Below are 21,197 nucleotides of genomic sequence, written 5' to 3' on the forward strand. Positions count from 1 at the left end.
GTCTGTCTTGTCTTAATGTTGGTTTAAAATGGAGCACTGTAACAAAAAATAATTTCCCCCAGGGATCAATAAAGTATTCTGATTCTGATTCTGATAATGTTAAACATTTAACAGGCTAACAAAAGCAGAATTAGCATACTTAAAAAAAGTTATGTTATTTGTGTACTGTTTTCACTTTAATTTTATGGTCAAACTTTTGTGGAGTAAAGAATTTTTTTCCAAGCACAAATTTAGTTTTAACATCTCAATGAAACAAAACTTACCATTTAAGAATTTTGCAAAGACTTCAAAATGACACAATCTCCACTAATGCCCTGTTCAAACAGGCATATTTATCTCAACAAAAGCTTTTTATTGGAAGATGTTTGGAAAATAGAAGGCAAAGCCAAAAGCATTCAGCTACATCATTCCAAATGATAGAGAGAGAGACAAATTTACATTACAATTTAAACAATATACAGAGAAAAAAAATACAGTTAAAGTCAGAAAACATGTTTTTTTTTAAATTTTTTTTTATCTTTATCATGCTTAGATTTTGAAAATTTTCAGGCAGCTTTTAACCTCTTTGCGTTAAGCAAAGTCATAGAGAAGCTCAAAATTGAAGTATTTTATTGTAAATCTAATGAATGAATGCATTCAGACTATCCTATAGCTGCTTTGACTTTCTGTGTATTTAAAATCATGCTGAAATATTCATGTGAACTTGCTTTATATACATTCAAAGCACCATTAAAGTGTTTATGAGAGTAGTTTTTTTTGTCAGGTATACCTATTACAGTATGAATTTTAGGCACAGCCCTTGTATTAAAACACCAACTTTAAAATCTGGGTTTGACGTCTCTTTCGGCTTTTAGCCAGGAGGTGTTCTCATCGGCTTGTGCTCAGTCCCTTCCCCTCCTCCTGCTGCCAGCTGGAAAAAAGAGAACAATAAATATTTGTCAGCCATGTGGATTAGATTGTTGTCGAAGTCTAAAAGATATACTGTGCTGAAGTTTGGCATCCAAACTCTCATCACTGCCCAGATGGAAACATCAAGCACATGGAGCAGGAGTGATGATGATGACTTCCCCTCTTGGGAAGTGTATAGTCTCAGAAACTATACAGATGGATGCTGACTGGATGTGGGTCTCACAAAATGTTGTATAACAGCCACTGAAGCAACACATTTCTGCATAGCTTTTGAGGAGAGCATTGTGGCAGCAAGCATGACAGCAGATGAGCAAAGAGACTGCAGCTGGAATAAAGGAATGTTGATTTTTGGGGAATTGTATTTGCATCTTTCTTGTTGAAAGTTAGATGAGAAGACTGATACCATTACTGTATGCACAAGACAAAAATGAAGCTATAGCAGCTGGCTTAACTAAGCACAAACCCGGAAATAACTAGCCTGGGTCTGTACCAGCACCAGTTAATGATTTGTCATCTGTTTAATCTATAAAAAATCGGTATTCTGAAACAGCACGTGGTTTTACAGAAGGCTTTGTGCAGGACTATATTTTCTTGGCATTACAGTGTGATTGCCAGCCATCTCTTCTGTCTGTGTTAAACTAAGCTAATGGGCTGCTGGCCCTCTCAATCCATAAATGAGAGTGTTATCAGTTTTCTTATCAAACTCTCAACAAAGAGTGAGTAGTGTAAGCAGATTTCCCAAAATGTCAAGCTATTCCTGTAGGTACCAAAGTGATTGCAGGGATGTGTTGGCCATATGGTACAGGAAGAGAATGGAGCATAATTGAAGCCAAAGTCTTAAAGTGACAGTCTAAACTATCTCACACTGTGCTGCATTAATTACAATTCCAGGTCTCATTTCTTTCTGTCTTTCTTTCTATTTCTTTTTCCTTCTTCTTCTTCTTTCTTTCTTTATTTTTTACCTATAACTCTTCTGGGATTATTTCCTCTGGAACTGCCTTCTATAAAGGCAAAACAAACACACAAATCACACATTATTTATGAATTCTTTTCCTGCTTTCCACTTCCTAGAGACTTGGAAAAAAAAACTCACTTTGGATTATTTTGGTAAGCCTTGATGTGTCAAGATCGCTCGCTTCAATGGTGGAAACTTCTGAAAGATCGACTCCTGATGGAAAAATGAAAGTATCTTTAAAGTGATGCTAGAATATTTGGCAAAAAATATCAGATAAGCGTAATAACACATAAATTCTAACTAATATTAGATTATTCTGTTATTATATGTTACCTTATATATGTAATCAAAGTAGTTGAATTAGAATACTGCTGTAGATCACATTATACCCTTTAATATAGAGTGTGTGAGCTGTATGTAGTTTAGTTCTCATTATACTTTTGAGTTAACAGAACATATTCACATATTAGTTCATTAGATAAATGTGCATCACTCTGTATCCTTGATCTGCTGGGAATGTGTTACACTGTTTTCTTGACATGCTTAATTGTTGAATCATGAAGAGAAGGTTGTAAGCAGGAGACTCTGTGTCTAAAGACAGGGGAGATAGATAGACCACATTCCACACCCCCACCTTACAGAAAGCAGAGAAACAACTGCCGAGGTCATAACTTAGGCGCTGTAACAGAGAAAAAATGTGATGTTTTGGCTTTTACCACTAGATGGGGGCCACTAGAGACTATAAAAAGCTGAGCAACCCGTCACCATTTTGAGACATGTGCCTGACCCTCTGGTAGCATCTCTCCCGTCCGGACGTTGTAATGCTCTGACTGTTGAATTGTATGGAAATAAATGATTGTTGATTGAGCATTGATACACCGAGTATTGTCCCTCCTTCAGCCCAAAGATTCAAAGAATTGGGAGATTTCAACAACTTGGTGCCGTGTGACCCGGATCTTTGGTGTGCTGAGGAGGTGCAGATTTGACCTTTGGTGAGATCGTGAGGCGAGGTGAACAGAGGACCGGTCCAAAAATAAAAAGGTAAGCACAGCCTGTTGTATTATAAATACCAAATGTGCATATTGGGCTTTCCAAATTAATCTGTTCACTGAGTTACACGTATTTTCACAGTAAATTTGTCGGTGTCTGGTTTTTGGCGCAAGATACTAACAACATAAGTTGAGGCTGAATTCCAGTGTGTTAAATAAACTGCTTCTACCGAGAAACTAATAAGACACTACGTTGAGCTAGTTGCAGTAAACTGCTTCTACCGAGATACTAATAACATACTACGTTGGACTAGTTGCAGCCACTTTACCTTCCACATTTAATTTTGTCTAATACTGGCTTCTGTAGCAATAATACGTTAGAATTTCTTCTGAAGACGCGGCCATTAGTCCAGTACATTGAAGTCGAGGTTTGTTTATTTTGTTTATGGTGTCAGTGACGTCCTGGCTTTTGCCGGCTATGAAATAGAAGTTGATTTAAGGAAAAGCAGATGCTGGCTTCACGGTGCAGTTGAACGCTGGCAACGCGAGAGCGAAACACGTCCGTAGGTTTGGTTTATGATACGGCGTGTTCCGGTGGTGCGGCCGTGAAGTGCAGTAGTGGTTGGTGCTAATTTTAGTACATTGAACAGAGGCTTGACGGTGGTTTGTGGCGTCAGTCGAGTTTTAAGGGCTGCGGTCATAATACAAAGTAAAATTTTAAGTACATAGAGCAAAACCTGGTTTATGATGTCAGGTATAACTTCGGGAATGCAAGCATCACTTTTATGATGCGACTTTGCCCCGTTGTGGCGGTCATAAGCGCAGAGAAAGGGGTATTTTGGTCTATGGTGCAGTGTGCTTTAAGAAGATCTAACAGTTGAGCTCAGAAGTTTCTGTGTAATCTTCCACTGATGAGGAACGCTCTCTGTGTGTCTCACTGATGGTGTAACGCGCTGTGTGTGTAAGGCGCGCTCTGGCTGTGTGTGAGGCGCGCGCTGAGTGTGTTTCTGTGTGTGAAGTCTGAACACAGTGACAGTGACGGTTGATGTGTTTGATTAGGAGGACACTAGAGCAAAGACACATTTTAGGATCAAAGGTTGATGTCTAGTGTACCTGTGGAACATTTTGCCTATGGAGTGGCGACCCTCCTGTTCGTGGACGCGCGGCCAGGACCGGCGGCGTCCGGATGCCGAGGTGGTGACTTGGGGAGGTGAGGGCCCCCGCATAGCTACGGAAATAACACTGGAACGGCCGTGTAATCACGGGTTCACATTTATTCCGGACTAGAACAAGACACATTTTGCGAACAAAGGTTGAGTCTAGATTAGTAAAGAAATAAAAAGGTTGAATTCCTCGTTTCAGTGGTTGAAATTGTTGTGTGCCTGTCCCCTGATGAGTGTGAAATTAAAATAAAGAGGGAATTTGGAGCCACATAGAGATAGACGGGCATAATTGGGTGTATTACTCTGTGGTGTAATAAAAATAAAAAGGAGAGATAGTAAGAGGTGTGCAGTGGAGAATTATGGAGAAGTAGAGAGAGGAATGTGTTGGGAGACTGGCGTACAGTTTACGCTGTCAAGGTAGGCGTGTTGCCTGCTTATCGGTTTAAAAGTGATGAAAATGAAATTAAAATAAATCTCTTAGTGTGTTAATACAGGAAGCTGCGGACCTGGACCAACTGCCCCCACAAGCACAGCGGCCGAAGCAAAATTATAGGTAATGGGAACCACACCCAGCACGAATCAGCAGCTGTGAAAAAGACAGCAGCGAGGAGAGAATTAGAGGAGAAATTAAGAGAAGTTTTAACACATAAAATTGGGGCCAACGGACTTGTGGAGGTTGGGAAGGCGTCCGGAGCATCACAACAAAAAGGTGAAACAAAAACACACACAAGCAGAGAAATCTGAGAGAAAGGCTCCTTTTAAGGTAACGCCTAGTTTGAGAAAAGATAAAATTAACCTGCTTTTATACAAATGCACATACACGCAATGAAGAAACAGCTTACACTCATGAACACGTGAAGATTTTCCAGCAAGGTTAAAGAAAAATTAACATACTTAAATGATGAAGTCTATACATTACTGACAAAGAAACCCTCTGGGTTGCAGGACAACAATTTAACTAAAAAAAAAAAAAAAAGGGGACACTGGTCTAACCAACCAGGCAAGACGCAACAAATTTAGTGGTTAAAAGATTCAAATTGTGACATGTTTTCTGTTGATTGATTAATAAAAGTGATTACTGAATGAAAGAAAGTTCCTTTTTGGGCTTTTAAACATGATCTTAAGAATTTTAACATATACCGGTGTTGTCCTGTCAACTTGGTGGGTTAGGAGTTGATTATATCGGGAGACAAAAAACAAAAAAAAGGGGGAGAGAAGGCTGACACAGGGCCTGGCCCCATTGTCTCCCCTCTGAATAACACAGCCAACACAACAACATTTTCCTGTTCGTTTGTTTTTGTTTTTTGTTTGTTTTTGTTTTGTTTTGTTTTTGTTTTTTCTATACATATTTAATTACAGGCTGCTTTGCCGGCCCTGAAAGCCGAGGCTGACTGGACTCCTGCTCTCCCCCATACGTGACACTGACCAAATGCTGCAACAGCTGGACCCACAACAACGACCTGAAAAGTCAACAGTGCTGCAGGAATGTGATCTCATGCAGCCGAGACGGAGAGCACTAAACCTAAGGCCCGTTTCACTACACGGGGGAAAAATTCCCAGACTGCGTCAGCTGACAGAGCTGTGACGAGACGCCCGCCAAGCCCGAATGAAAAGTAAGGCCGAGCGAAAGAATGCTGACCTTGATAACTTTGCATTCACACTGTGCAGGACAGTGATGGACCAACACGGATGATCGGGTGGCGAAAAAGGGCGTGACCGAGACAAGAGGAGTAACTGAGGACAGAAGGCACCTCAGAATGGACAAAAACACAGAAGAAGATGCAGGTTTCACCTGCGGTGAACATCGACACTGGAGAAAGGACTGCCCCAATTGGGGTCAGAACCAGGACGGACTGAATTTTGAGCAGCAGCAGCAGCAATGGTCGCAAACAAACTGAAAAGGAGGGGGGCAGGACCCCAGGGCATGCTTCAGGCCGTGGTTTACCCAGAACACCAGAACAGGAAAGTGATGAACACACACACACACACACACACACACACACACACATCTACATGCACTGACTCAGAATGAAGAGAAACACACACACACACACACACACACACACACACACACACACACACACACACACACACACACACACACACACACACACACACGTCTCCAAACACACAGATTCAGAATGAAGTGAAATACTCACATGAACACGTGCACTCGTTGAGTGAGTGAGAAATGACACACACACACATATACACACACACACACACACATACATGCACACACACATTGGAATGCTGATTCACTGAGAAGTGATCCACATACACACACACACACACACGGGAATGCTGATTCACTGAGAAGTGATGCACACACATACACATGCACACGCTTGTGCAATGAAGAGTGATCCACACGCACACACACATACACGCTGATGCAATGAAGAATGCTTTGCTTATGCTGATATGCAAAATGCTGCACACAAACATCCCAATGCATAATTTTTATGAGGAGCCATTGATTACCATTAAATACTTAGAATGTGTTATATGTCACCCAGAGGGCATTTATGTAGATTTTAGGAATAAGGTCTAAAAAAGTTTGGTTATGAAAACAATGTCTGTGCGTGATGTCTGTTTATGGCTCAAGGCCTTGACTGAATTCTTTGCTGTGCTTCACACAGCCCTAATGAGGAACAGTGGCACAGAGTGAAAATGATGAATTAATAGTGTAAGTTTTAGGTCGGAGTACAGCATTTTCTGTGATTGAGTTTTAATTCAAGGAGGAACAAAAGGTGTTACGGCACCTGAGGTTCTCATTCCCACACAATATTGTCCCGGCAGGAAGCAAAATGTTCCTGTGAATTTCTGGTTGATTGTTTGGTTTTGTTTAGCGCTAGCTTGATTTTATCAGTGAGCTTTGGCTTGTGTTCTTTCTCGTAAGCGAGAGAGGGATAGTTTTATGCTTGGACATGTCTGCAACGGGCCCTAGTTTGTGTTATTTTAGTAGTATTTTGTTGGTTATGTCTGTTTTCGTTTTTGTTACAGAGCACTGGAGAAAAAACATCTGAGAGGTGTGATCCACCGGTGGTGATATGTTGATATTTTGTGAGTTCATGATTTAACAATCAGCTCTTTAAACAAGGCCTGAAAGATTGAAATTTAAAGCGCTATAAAATATTATTACTGTAAACAGTTGCAAAGTGTGCTTCTCCATGATTGTAATTGGCTTGGGAGAAATTCACTTATAGGGAACACTGATCTAAAAGGATTGCACCGAGTCAATCCGGCCCAAAAAACAACAAGGAATTGTTTTCCTTTAAAATGATGACGTCATCTTGCTGGTGATGGAGGCTCGAATAGGTTGCGCGGGAGACTCCATTATCAGCAACATCTGGTATGAATGTGTATGGAGGTATGCATGTGAATGGACTGTGATGGACTGACGACTAAAAGTTTTGACTGACTTGATACTGAGACAATGACTGCACCCACTTTAGGATTAGTAAATGCCAATAAACAATTCATAAACAATTCACCCAGCCGACAAGAGAAGGGTGGATGCTTCGCTTTGTTTTGTTTTGTTTTTTTCAGGAGCAGGAGGATAAGAGAGACTGGAGGAGGAGACTCTAGCTTCACATAAGTATGAACTGCAGACTTAACACTGTGGTTGCTGATTTTGAGTTACTGATGTTTGCATTAAGAAAACTGTGCTATATTAGCTGTGTTTTGATTAAGGTATCATGTTATATTATTGGGAATGCCAAATGCTACAGTGGAGAAGACTTTTGATACCACTCATGACTGGAATATGTTATTATTAACCATAGCAGGCCACTGTAAAAAGTCAATTAAATTTTATAGAGGAAAATCGCCAAAATTGAACAATACCTATGAATGACTGGCCACATTCAGAATAGAGATATGCAATAATAAACATTGGTCCACGTGATTTAGGTTCTCACTTGAAATAGTAAGTTATTAGATGTAGAATATAATTGACAGGGACATTTGATAGGATGTGGTACTGAAAAAGAACAAGAGCAAAGTAAATAAAGAAAATATTGTGTTTAGTTTGGATAAATTCAAATTAAAATGTACCATTACACTCAGAGGATCAATATGGAATAAAACATATGCAAAATTTGTAGGAAGTACATGACTGATAACTGTTCTGTCCTGAGCGTTTGTTTCTAGAGCACCCACTTGACCACACCAACAGTTTCTAGCCACCGAGGAGGGGTACTTGCAAAAAGAATAAAATAAAAATCTGAGTTTAACAAAACATTTTAAATGTAAATATCAAGATTACCTTTCTTTTTCCATGAAATGTGCTTGTGGGCACGCCAGCCATTTTGAAAAGGTGGGCAAAACAATTGGCAAGGCCACACCCCCACACATGTGATATAATTTTAAAGGTACTGTTGCCCTCTCTAAGAAACATCAGGAATTAGAGGAGTGGCAAGTAGAGTATGCGAGCTACAAGCAAAAACTAAAATGTGTACTACAGTGTGCAAAAATGAAATACTGGGTCATCAGGGGGACATGAGGGACATTTATAAAACTAAAAGTCCCACTAACCTTAAAGTGCACTTGAAAAGCTCACACAAGAAGGTTAACCTAGCTTACCTAGAAGACCTCATCAGGGGGAGCACACTCCCCCTCCTTGAAGAGCTCACCCACTCAACCCGCATCCCCAGAAAACAGCTAACCCCAGATAAGGCAGCGTGATGTATCCCGAGACAACAGGACTGGGACATCTAAATAAAGGTGTGAAACAATCGCCTTCAAAAGGTTATCAATTCACTTGAACCAAAATTAGGACCACTCGGTGCGGCAAGAGTTAATAGTTATTAGTCTCAACACCCAAGGATAACCAGAAGAGCTTGACTGATATGATGGAACTGGGATTTTGTTACACTTAATTTTTGCAAAACACAAATAAAACTAAATTGAAACTAAGGATTTTCAGAAAATAAAAACTACACTAAACTAGCAAAGAATTGGTAAAAACTAATTACAACTGGTAAAAATTGAAAATCTGAAGTCGAAACTAAATAAAAATAACAACTAATGGAAATGGCGAAAAGTTTAAAACCCTGGTGCAGAGATTGGCAAATCTGACCAGGAAACGTTATAAAATGGATTGTCAGGATAGTCAGCGTTAAAGCCACTTTTGACAGTCCATACTAGGATGGCATTGGACATCTTCGGGGCGGAAGAGGGTTGGTGTGACCAAGGTGTGGTTTGGCTTGTTGTATGTACATTTCAAAATGTTATAGCTCTGGATGGACCAGTTACCAGGGCATGGAAGGATGACAGACTTTATTACATGAGGAGAAGGGACATTTTCGGGATCGAAGATCCTCAGGGATGACAAGGCTGGAGCAACGGTACTCGAGAGAAGAATTTCTGATACTTTCTGAGATATGATGTCACCAACCTTCTCTTTTAATTGTCTAGCTCCAATGAATTGACACATGGGAGTGTGTCAAAAAGGGGGAAGTTGAGTCCGAACATCAAACAATGGTTTTATGAACATCTTATGACGTTATTTCTGTGTTTAATAATTTAGCTATGGTAAAACTTAAGCTTATAATGTGTTAGACTTAGAAAGGGTTCACTAATTTTTGATTTCTTTTACACACACATAGATTATGATTAGAATAAGTCCTGAACATAATATTTTGAACCAAATTTGAATCATTAGAAGAACAATGGATAACAATATTAGATTATCAAGGCTAGGGAGAGAGGTGTTTTGGTTTTCTGTCTCTTGCAGAGAAAGGAACAGACACCAGACGGGGACCCGGAGATGTGAGGACCCTTCACAGCAGGGACAGATGTAGGGACTGCCGAGACAGCAACTGGGGTCAAGTGTCATGACGTTTGGGCTCCTGGAGAAGATGGATCCCACAAACACAGCAATAACCATGAAGGGGTTGGCGAAAACCAGGAACACCAGACCAACGAGGTTCAAGAGGCTCTTGGCAAAAAGGGGGACACGCCGGTGACCCCAAAATACACAGATCTTTGTTTGAAATCGGGGCAGAATGGGAGAGTCATCTGTAACTGCTGTTATGGTTGTAAATCTAACTTTGCTTGCATCTGAACTGCGTGAACACAGAGGTCATCCCACATATGGTCCACCCGTTAAAGGGGGACAGAGGGCCTCAGGATCAAGAAAACTTGGACCTTGCGACCCTGGAGTGCATGTTGTAAGTGATCTCTTTCAGAGATCAAAAGGGGGAATTATTAGATTATTCTGTTATTATATGTTACCTTATATATGTAATCAAAGTAGTTGAATTAGAATACTGCTGTAGATCACATTATACCCTTTAATATAGAGTGTGTGAGCTGTATGTAGTTTAGTTCTCATTATACCTTTGAGTTAACAGAACATATTCACATATTAGTTCATTAGATAAATGTGCATCACTCTGTATCCTTGATCTGCTGGGAATGTGTTACACTGTTTTCTTGACATGCTTAATTGTTGAATCATGAAGAGAAGGTTGTAAGCAGGAGACTCTGTGTCTAAAGACAGGGGAGATAGATAGACCACATTCCACACCCCCACCTTACAGAAAGCAGAGAAACAACTGCCGAGGTCATAACTTAGGCGCTGTAACAGAGAAAAAATGTGATGTTTTGGCTTTTACGACTAGCTGGGGGCCACTAGAGACTATAAAAAGCTGAGCAACCCGTCACCATTTTGAGACATGTGCCTGACCCTCTGGTAGCATCTCTCCCGTCCGGACGTTGTAATGCTCTGACTGTTGAATTGTATGGAAATAAATGATTGTTGATTGAGCATTTATACACCGAGTATTGTCCCTCCTTCAGCCCAAAGATTCAAAGAATTGGGAGATTTCAACACTAAATACTGTTTAATAAGATTTAAAGTCTATTATATGTATTTAAAAGTCACCTATGATGTGTGTATAAATTATCTTTATTATATTCTATATTATTTTATTTGTGATAGCTAAATTCAGAGAGCTCTAATCTAATCTAAAATCAAATCTAACAATAATTTATTAATATTATTAATTAATAATCACACAAACAATCCTTATTTTTAAGTTTCCAAAGCATTTCACTGACCTTCCAGATCAATGTTGCTGGTACCAGTGCTGACTGAGTATTGAGGCCCTGGAAACAACAACATTTGTGAGTTCTTAATATCAAGTCATATGATTGTGTTTTACACTTAAGAAATACTTACCAGAGACAACCCTGGTAACCTTTTGGACGGGGTTCTGCCTTTCAATCACCCTGGTAACCTTTTGGACGGGGTTCTGCGTTTCAATCACCCTGGTAACCTTTTGGATGGGTTTCTGCTTTTCAATCACCCTGGTAACCGTTTTTTTGATGGGTTCCCTTTGAATGACCCTTGTCACTTCTTTTACCCCAGGAAGTGTAAAAAAGCAAAGAAGCCATGTTTTACTACACTGAAATCAAGAGTGCACAGCATTGTATACTGATCAACTTCTGTACAGCCAACACACACAAAAAATAGTTTCAGTGAAAAATTTCCATGAAAGAAAAGGCGATTCCTAATCAAAGGATATCTACTAATACAATTGTGTTATAATTTTCTACAGCTTTATGATTTGCTTTAGCACAGCTTTATTTTAAATACATGTGACTATTATGTCAGTGATATCTAAATACTGTGTTTCAAAATTTGTAATTAACTAGCTTTCAGTGCATGACTGCATGTAAACTGACAAGTTTGGCTACATAAAGTGCACTGTGAATTCCTGGTTGGTAATCTCATAAAGATTCCCATAGTTTTTAATGTACACTGTACCCTCCCTGCCCTCACTGTTCACCATCTTGACTACCTTAATGGAAATGGAGTGATACCAAACAATTTATGGCAAGTGGAAAGAAGAAATGTCAATGGATTAATGAATGCTAATCTTAGCTAACTGCCTAATGTTTTTTTTTCTTCTCAGGCATTGACAGGTATTGTGTGAGTGCCTCAGGATGGGGCATTGAACAGTTAGCAGAATGTGGTAGCTAGATCAGCAGTCATAATCAAATATTACGGTTGTCATTAGATGAGGAATATATTGTTTTTATTTTTTTCCACTGGTCTTTTGAAATTCCTCAGTTTTGTGCTTGCAACAGTTTTATTAAATATAACTGGTCATACTTCACTGATTAGGAATCAAATGATGTTGATATTCTTTAATCACCATTACTATACTTTCCTGAATGACACAAGTGACAGTCCTCTATAATAACAACAGGAAATACAGAGTTATTAATGACAGTGAAACATGCAAACTACTTACTCAAAAATGTAAGGGGAATTTCCTGATATCTGAATCCAGAAATGTACTGTAAAAAAGTAAATACAATTGTTAAAGCATATTAAATGTCTATGCTGCATAATAAAGCATATAATTGCTCAGCTCAGCTGAAAAATATAAATAATTAACAACAATAATGTTCAATCAGAACCATTTTACTAAAATAACCACTAGCATAATCTTCATTGTATGTTCTATTTCTTATACTTTACATGGAATTATAACAATTTTGTTACGACTTAAATAAAGAATAAAAAAACTGCAAACTAGACCCAACCCAACATCTCGGGAACTTTAAAAACAAAAAACAAATTAACCTTAAATTGAATATAAGAGATGAGCTTCGTCAGAACCATCTGGAGTTCCTGGGATCCAATAGGGATTTCTACAAGACAGCACAGGGCGTTGACCGCAATTAGGTATTTACAGTTATCACGTTTCTTGGCAGATTTATAAGACAATAACTGGATGAAAGTTTTACCTTCAGGATACAACAGCTTGTTGACAAAGTGAATGACTCCATTTGTGGCCATCATATCAGCCTCAGGGACTTGAACAGAATTAACCTTCACAGTGTTGTTTGCCTAAGGACAACCATTTCAAACAGTTACAGACAAGAAAACCACAAAGTGTTGGGTGTGAATGAAACCACATACTAAAATATGAAGAATAATCTCTGTCCCACATTAAATATCATTAGCTTACTGGAGTCACTGAGTTTCAAAGTGACTTTTAATCAGACAATATTCATGAACACTACCATATAAAACAGTTTTACTGAATACTTAACTCTTTACGATTAAATTTAAAAAAGAAAAAGAAAAAAAGGGATTTATCTGAAGTATAAGGTTTAATAGATTAAGATATATAGTTTCCATCTGGATGCACAAAATACCTACAACTACAATTTTAAGGTTGCTGCCCTGGAGGGACTTGAGAAGGTTTGTCACCCCAGGCTCCAAACCACCGCCAATGAAGATACCATTATTGATGTGATACAGAAGGATGGTTCTGAGTGCATTTATGTCCTCTGAAATAAAGCAAAGACACACACATAAGCTATTATTGTATTTTGCATTTCTAACTAGACTTTTACTGCCCAACAAATAAATAGACAAAAATGTCTTGTAAACTTACTCTTCAACACAGCCATGTCTCTTTCACTTAAACCTGCAAAAGCCTTGTCGCTTGGGGCAAACAGAGTAAAGCCTCCCTCCTGTCGAAGCACGTCAGTCAAGCCAGCAGCTTCCATCAGAGACAAAAAGATCCTAAAGAGCAGAGAAGAAAACTGTAACTTGGCTGTTGTAGACGCCTCTAAGGGATGACATATTGCAGCAACAGCACTTTCCCATTCCCATATGTGCCATGTGGATTTAATGTAATGATTGTCAAGATGTGGTTTGAGTATTATACTGGTTTTTAAGACCACAGTCCATTTATATTACCATTGTACTTACTTGAACCCTCCGTTTTCTGTCAGAATCTCGTACATAGTTTTTTCTGCAGGTTTCAACAGAGTCCTCATGAGATGAAGGGCCCCATTGCTTCCTTCTTTACTGCCTCGTATCAGGCAGGAATTCTCGATGCACACAGCCTGCAGATGTGAAACAAGTTGAATAAAAGAGAATAAACTTGAAATCTCAAAGATTTGAAGATTGATTGAGGCTATTGCCTATAACAAGTCTTTAATGGCCTCCAGCTATAACTACTGGGCAAATCTTTAGAGAAGAGTACTCACTGAACGATAGATGAAGACCCGAAGAAGTTTCCCTCCGATGGTCTCCAGCTGCTGGCCATTGTACAGCTGTCCCAGAACAATCTTATTCTTCAAGATGTGGTTCTCCAGGATAATTTTGAGTAAGTCCTGATCCATGGACATTATTTCATCTGCAGAGGAAAGAAACAGTTTTATGATTCTCATTTAAAATTAATTACACCAGGAAAAAAATACATTTACATTTAAAGCACTGGCTTCAAAAAACTGTATTCTTACTACTTTGACTACCATTACCCTAAAGCAGTAACAGACATATTTTGACCAAAGTCGACTCTGTACTCATTGACCTGGCAGTTCTACAGATAAACCACAAATAGTGTCCTACAAATGACGATAAATGCTCTGTAGGTCCATGTTCACAGACAGACAGAGGGAATGTTTATGGATTGAGCAAGAAATATCATCATCTGTCACAGTTTTCCTGATTTTCTTGGACGTGTCTTATGTCAAGATAGACAATAAATAGATAAATGCACAGAATAAATGTGACAACATTAATTGATAACAGTCACTTTTAGATTTTCTTATTGTGGAATTCTTTACATCCACTGACAAAAGATTATCAATATAAATAAGATACAATTTTTCCCTAGCTGACTACAATTAATTGTTTCTTAAAACATGAGAAGCATAGCGGCTACTTTTTCCACATATGACATTAAGATTTTGCATGAATTCCATGAAGCATTTTTAAAAAATCGACATTGCCACCTGCCGAGTGGATAAGAGAGGAAGTGCAAGCGGTATAATGAGGAGTATATGACTCACCACTAAAGACACTGTTGAATGGAGCCAGTAAAGTGTACTCTGCATCTGATCTCATGCCACTAGAAAGGCCCAGCTCAGACACCATGTCACTGAAGGTTGACTGGGAACTTCCCAACAGTTCCATTACCTGCTTAGCTTAAAGAGGTAAAGGAAATCCTGACGGTTTTAGAATATGAACTATAGAAAAAATATTTACATATTCTTCGATATACATATTGTGTAATAAACAAGGCATGCCTGAATAGGAAGCAAAGAGGTGCTCTAACCTGAGTCTGGAACAAGTGCTTTGTCAATAATGTGGATGACACCATTGGTGGTGACAATGTCCTTCTGACGCACCATTTTAATGCCATTGACTGTCAAGCTTTCGCCATCACAGCCAATTTCAATGTTGTTGCCCTCCAGTGTCTCATAAGAGGTGCCAGCCAGGATACCCTCAGAGCACTGGATTGAGTCCAGGAGGTGGAAAGACAGAAGAGCTGAAACAACAATAAATAAATAAATAAATAAATAACTAAAATATTTGAGTTAATATATGATTTAGTTGTGTAAGTAGATGTTTGTCTGATACACTGGGACATTAATGTTTTTTCCTTTGTTATACCAAAGTCAAGGAGGTTATATCCAAGAAACCTGCATATCCTTTAGATCCCAGTGGTCCTCTAGTGTGGGGAACTGTTCTGATCTGAGCACGGCACAGCAAATATACATGAGGAAATACAGATGAAGTACAACTTTTTACTATCTCTTGGTGCTTAGATTGATAATTACCTTGAAAGCCTTTTAGAAATTCTGAATTCTGATTCTTTAAGAAATCACAATGTATATCTCAACACTTTAAACAACAACAAATATTACTGATAATTATACGAGTATATTTTATGAAGATACATATAGCAGTAAAAAAAAAAAGGCCATAAAAATGTCAAATTATGTGTTACATCATATGTTTTCAAACTCACAATTTAATGCTTGGCTTGAAAGAAGAAAGTTTTTTTTTGGTTCAAGTTAGCTTTTAAAGCTAAATAAGCTCCAGATCTATTGTGGCTTCATCTGTTTTGAATTGGAAGAAGCTCAATGCGCAACCATACTCCCAGCAACCACTACATTTCTTTTCCAGTACTTCCATCAGTAAACATCGTTCTGCTTCAATTAACTTAACACTAAAAATAAGCCTTTGAAGAAGTCTGATTTACCTTTGAGGGCCTGCTTGTCACTCTGAATTCTTTCCAGCACATCGATGCCGAGCTGCTCAAAGGCTTCATTGGTCGGGGCAAAAAGAGTGTAATGTCCTGGCTGACCCAGTTTCTCCAAAAGCTCAGAATTTTGAAATAGATCCTAGAAGGTTATTTCACCATCAATATTATATTTAGTGAACTTCATTATACTGCAAAGCAGCATACAAAGAAAATATTCACATTATAATTGTATAATAGTAATTGTAAGTGTCTTGTATTACATCAATAAGTCTTTAACAGCAGGGTTTGCAGTTTTAGTTGTTAATCATTTTTCTCCTACCAAAGCTTGTACTCACACTCAGGGTTGTCAAGTCATCGTTAACTTCAATGACATCTTGAATAGTGTTTCCAATAGTACTGATGACGCGGTCGATGACATGCACGACTCCATTTGTGGCGATCTGGTTGGCGTAGATGATCCTGGCGCAGTTCACAGTCACTATCTGTACACGACATCTGTTTCAGTGTAATACCCCTGACAAATGGTTAATGTAACATGTTAAAATAACACTGAGTACACACCCCATTGGAGTAATGGTTAATATGGAGATCAAGGTCATTGTACATGGAGGTGACTTTTATTCCATTCTTTAAGTCTTTGGTCAGGAGGCGCTTGTTGACCATATGATAATGAAGAGCGTTGTATAGTTCAATATTGACGTTGCTGACCAGCGCATCCCTCACTGTCTGTTAGATGAAAAAAATTAGTTGTTAAAATCTCAAAGATGGAGATCTTCCAGAGCTTTTTGTTTTGTACTGACTCACCGTATCCAAATTATCCCAAGCCTCATTGCTGGGAGCAAAGAAGGTGAAAGATCCTGGTCCCTCAATCTCAGGTCTTAGCTTGGAAATGTCAGCGTAGTTTTGGGTTGATGAGGCCTTCACTATAGACAAACTGCCATACACGTGGTCAATCGGGGCAACTAAGAAAGAAAAAAAAATCACAATAAGGGTCGAGCGTTGTTTTTGAAAACAGAAATAAGACACAATCTTTGAACTGATCGATTGGAAAAAAACGTGTCAACAATATGCTGTGGCACTTGCTTCTAGTTTATTTGGTCTGATCTCAAAGCTAAAACACAGCTGTTCTACAACTGTTCTACAAAACAGTACAGGCCATACCTGCAGGGCAGCCAAGCATGCCATCCATTTTCATATACCCTGGGCAGCACTCATAAATCACAGTCCTGCAGGAAAAAAACACACACATCAAAAATATGGATTTGCACATATGTTTGAGATACCAGTCATAATAATACATGCAAGAAAGTAATTTTTCTTGCTGCTATGTTTTTAGTTGAATCATCATTCTGTGATTTTCTGTTTTCTTCAGTGTTTCCAGATGTAACCCATTATTCTCTGCATTACCCAAACAGACCATGTGATCCAAAGGCTTTTGCCAAAACCTAATTGTGTTCATGCTAGCATTACAGTAGTAGATTTATATCACCAAGGCCTCCTCTTTTAAGCTACAGAATTAGTCTGAACTCTATGTGACATTTATATTAAGATGTCTGTCTTGAAAGTCTGATCAGTAATTATATCTGAGATTACAAAATGTTGGTTAACATAAAAAATGGATTTGATGGACTTAGTTTAGCTAATCTGGACGCCAGCATACACGTTTTTGAAACAGACTTTCATACTGAGAGAATAGTCATTTTGATTTATGTTTTGACACATTTTTATTTGCTGTTGGACACACATATGAAGAGCAGCGGCATGTTCTCCAAAATGCCTGAGATCATAGCCTGAAAAGACCAGTAAAATTCAAAGTGCAGCTGCACAACATAAAAGATGTCTTACATCAGCAGGTTCGACCATGCTGAAGCTATAGGATTATCTCTTCCTGTGGGAAAACTGGTCATTTGAATATATCTACTTTACCGCAAATACCTAATGAGTATTCAACAGTAAAAAGACTCCCAAGATGATGAAAACATCAGAGACATAGCTATGAGGAATAAACAATGCCATATGCACCAAGAGTTGGCAGGGGAGATTATTGAGGTAAACTGCCCAGTTTTAATTGTCAGAAAAAATAAACACTAACAGTAGGAAAACTGCTTCTTTTCCAAGTCATGGCAGTTAGTTTATAGTAACAAGTAGTATTGCTTTTGGCAATGCATATACTGATTCCAAATACAAGAAAAATAAACTAAAGGAAAAAGGATGTTAAAGTACAAAAGTTTAGCAGTTCATTTCTATCAACAGTATTCCTGTGACAAATGCATGTCAAATCTGCCATTAATAGTTTAGAACAGTTTAGGCAAGTTTAGACAATAAAGACTGAATTTACACAAGTTTTATGGCTTTTAAGGGATACATGTGAGAAACATTATACAACATGGTGACAAGATGAATTGCATGTAAGATGATGATTTATAGTCTGGACTTTACTTTACTGTTGCTCTTATCTGATTATTATGTTTCAGCCAACAGACCCATGCTTCTTGGTCTGCATCAGAGTTGCAGGGATTGGGATGAGATCACACGAGCCCCATTGAGGCAGAGTCAGCAAAACCCTCGTAACATTGCTTTCCCACACTGTGGAAATGTGTCTGGCTACGGAATTGGAAACTTTTGATTTATCAGCATCTCTTCAAAAGTACTGTAAGTACTTCATGGACGACACAAAACTTTGTCGTTTTGTATCGTCCATGAAGCGTAATTTCAATTAAACCCACCAAAATTTTTTTAGCCTGGATTCTGAAGGTTTGTTAATATAAAGCTTCTTTAGAGGCGGACCTGCTCTGGCAGAGAATATTCTCTCAGAGGGTGAAGACAAACACTTTGACTGGCTAGATAAAGTTAGGCTGAGCACCAACTGCCATAAATGGAAAAGTTCTATTCAGGTCTCACTGTCTTTGATTATCTTGGTGAGCTAGTTACCCTGAAGTTCTTCAAATGATCACAAAAGGCACTGGTGACATTTTAGCTTAAAACGCACATGTTCTCACCTACAAGCAAAATTTAGAGCTGGTAAACAAAATCATTTTGCAGTTTTAATAAAGCACTTCTGAAAGTTATAACTGACATAAATGTTTTGCTCTAATGCTGGAGGACTACTAACATCTGGGGGATTTATGGAAGACAGGGTAGGAGGAATGATGGGAGGAGCAACAGGCTTGGTTGGAGAAGGTAATAAAATTGGATGCAGTTAATGGATCCAGGAGACTTGGCCTCCTCAATCATATAACTCGTACTTTAAAAAAAGAAGAAGCTCAATTTATTTATATTCGACCAGATTATCTAGTTCTCTTCTATGGGAGAAAAGTCTAACTCAAACTGAAGTTGACTTATTTAATTTAGAAGACTGTAACAGGTTTAAATGAGTAAATCAGTCAGCTTTAACTGCAGCTTTAGCCCATCCAACTTTTCATTGATTATATAGTTTCTTGTCAGACTTCCGCTAAAACACAATATTTTGACTGTTTTCAACCTTATCATTTGCCGATTTCAGTGAGCAGAGGGTATTCATCATGAAGAACTGAGCCTATTTAGAGTGCAAAGCATGACTCAGTCAAGCGCTGAGGGCAAACTCAGTGTGAGTGTTGTATGTATGTATATGTGTGTGACAGGAAGAAAAAGAGTAAAAGGGTCTGTTAATAGCCACAAACTTGATTCATGTTTAAACTAAAACTGCTGAGATTGCTGGAATAAAACCAATAAAGAGGTTTCTTATAATGGCTGAGCTAAACGCTTTTCCATTCAAGAATACAGTCAACATTTTGCAGCCACATCATATCCTGGAATCAGTGGTTCACCACTGTGGCATCCAACATCAACCGACTGCTCAAGTTATGAGAACCCTAACTTTTAGTTTAGGATCAAACTGGACTGTTTTCTAAAGAAAGAGTTTAAAGGCTGGATCTATAAATGTGTTTTTCATTTTAAGTGGTAATGTAATTCAAAGTAAGATAACAGATGTCTATCTCTGTGGAAACATCCGAGTTTCCATGAAAAATGAGGGCAGGGGGTGATGTGTGTGTGTGTGTGTGTGTGTGTGTGTGTGTGTGTGTGTGTGTGTGTGTGTGTGTGTGTGTGTGTGTGTTTGCATGCGCATGTTGGAGGGGGTGGGGTGAGGGAGTGGGGTGGGGGTGGAGTAGAAGAAATGGGAAAAGAAAATAAAGAGAACAGTAAGCCCACATAACTGCTGAGTGAATGTATTTGTTTGAACTGGAGGTACAGTTTTTCCTGTTGGATACACAAAACAAGCACTCACGCTTTCTTTCCACAGATGGACCCTCTGTACCAGTTACGGCAAGTGCTAAAGTATTTCTTCTTGGTTCCCATGACTTGCTGGAGGGCGCAGACATTGGGTCTAAATGAGAATTTATACCAAAAAATGTGATGAAGAATTAGTCAGCAAGTAAAACATCAGTAGGAATCTATGAAATTATTCACGTGTAAAGGATTATTTAACAGCCCAGATGGATAAGACATCAGGCCGTCAAGCATGAATAATTATTTGGCAAATACTACTGCTGCTTTTGAAGCCAGACAGTTAAATATGAATAGTGATAACGACACATGCTGGATTAAACATGTCCTAAGTGAAATGCAAGATTTTAGATACCCTTCAAAAACAATACACAATTAATATTGTTGAAATAGTTGGAACTTATAGAGTTGTACAATATACAAATGTGCAAAAATGATAACAACTGTTCAATGTTCATTCATGCACAAAAAAGAGCAAAACAATATATATAGATGAGCTTACCCTTCTTTTCTGGCTCTGATTCTGCTGTGGGCAACAATTTTGTCATAAGCTGAGGAGTCAGCATTATCAAATGTACAGAGCACAAAAAGTGCACAGGCAACCACAAAAAGGAGCTTCATCCCTGATTCCTTCGCTAGCCCACCCAGACCCAGAGTAGTGGGAGCAGACGGAGAGCAGGAGTTTATATTCCACAAGTCTCACCCACCCTAGGAGGATGGCAATTTTTTTTGTACATGCATGGACCACCCAGCACTTAAAAAAAAAAACCCATATGACTTAAAACATACACTGGGCTTTACCATTTATAATCAAGGATTGCAATCTTTTTTTCTATATTAACTGATCAAGGAAAAGCATTTTTAAAATAGCGAGACAATTTTTGATTGT

General features: G+C 38.6%; 1 protein-coding gene and 1 long non-coding RNA gene across 5 annotated transcripts; both read right to left on the minus strand.

Annotated features, from left to right (window-relative positions):
* Positions 1-826: 826 nt before the first annotated feature.
* Positions 827-20,975, minus strand: postnb (periostin, osteoblast specific factor b). 2 transcript variants are annotated; one of them, XM_085381106.1, is made up of 21 exons: positions 20,811-20,975; positions 20,310-20,408; positions 17,207-17,271; positions 16,850-17,007; positions 16,607-16,771; positions 16,381-16,527; positions 16,043-16,184; positions 15,113-15,325; positions 14,847-14,981; positions 14,040-14,188; positions 13,759-13,895; positions 13,439-13,569; positions 13,201-13,331; positions 12,783-12,885; positions 12,619-12,686; positions 12,284-12,329; positions 11,206-11,382; positions 11,085-11,132; positions 2,003-2,077; positions 1,872-1,910; positions 827-910 (listed from the first exon to the last, which is right to left on the minus strand). In XM_085381106.1, the coding sequence occupies exons 1-21, from the start codon at positions 20,927-20,929 to the stop codon at positions 882-884; spliced, it is 2,376 nt and encodes a 791-aa protein (XP_085237232.1). In that variant the 5' UTR covers positions 20,930-20,975; the 3' UTR covers positions 827-881. The 2 variants fall into 2 exon arrangements, with proteins under 2 accessions (XP_085237232.1, XP_085237233.1); XM_085381107.1 differs by lacking the exon at positions 1,872-1,910.
* On the minus strand, positions 5,697-9,666 carry LOC146654467 (uncharacterized). 3 transcript variants are annotated; one of them, XR_014907386.1, is made up of 2 exons: positions 6,127-9,666; positions 5,697-6,025 (listed from the first exon to the last, which is right to left on the minus strand). It is a non-coding gene; the product is annotated as an uncharacterized LOC146654467 (long non-coding RNA). The 3 variants fall into 3 exon arrangements; XR_014907387.1 differs by having other exon boundaries at positions 6,123-9,666; XR_014907385.1 differs by having other exon boundaries at positions 6,113-9,666.
* Positions 20,976-21,197: the final 222 nt, after the last annotated feature.

Source organism: Rhamphochromis longiceps, linkage group LG14, assembly GCF_057381845.1.
Source record: "Rhamphochromis longiceps isolate RC_006_pf linkage group LG14, R_longiceps_female_GT1.1, whole genome shotgun sequence".
In the NCBI taxonomy this organism is placed as follows: Eukaryota; Metazoa; Chordata; class Actinopteri; order Cichliformes; family Cichlidae; genus Rhamphochromis; species Rhamphochromis longiceps.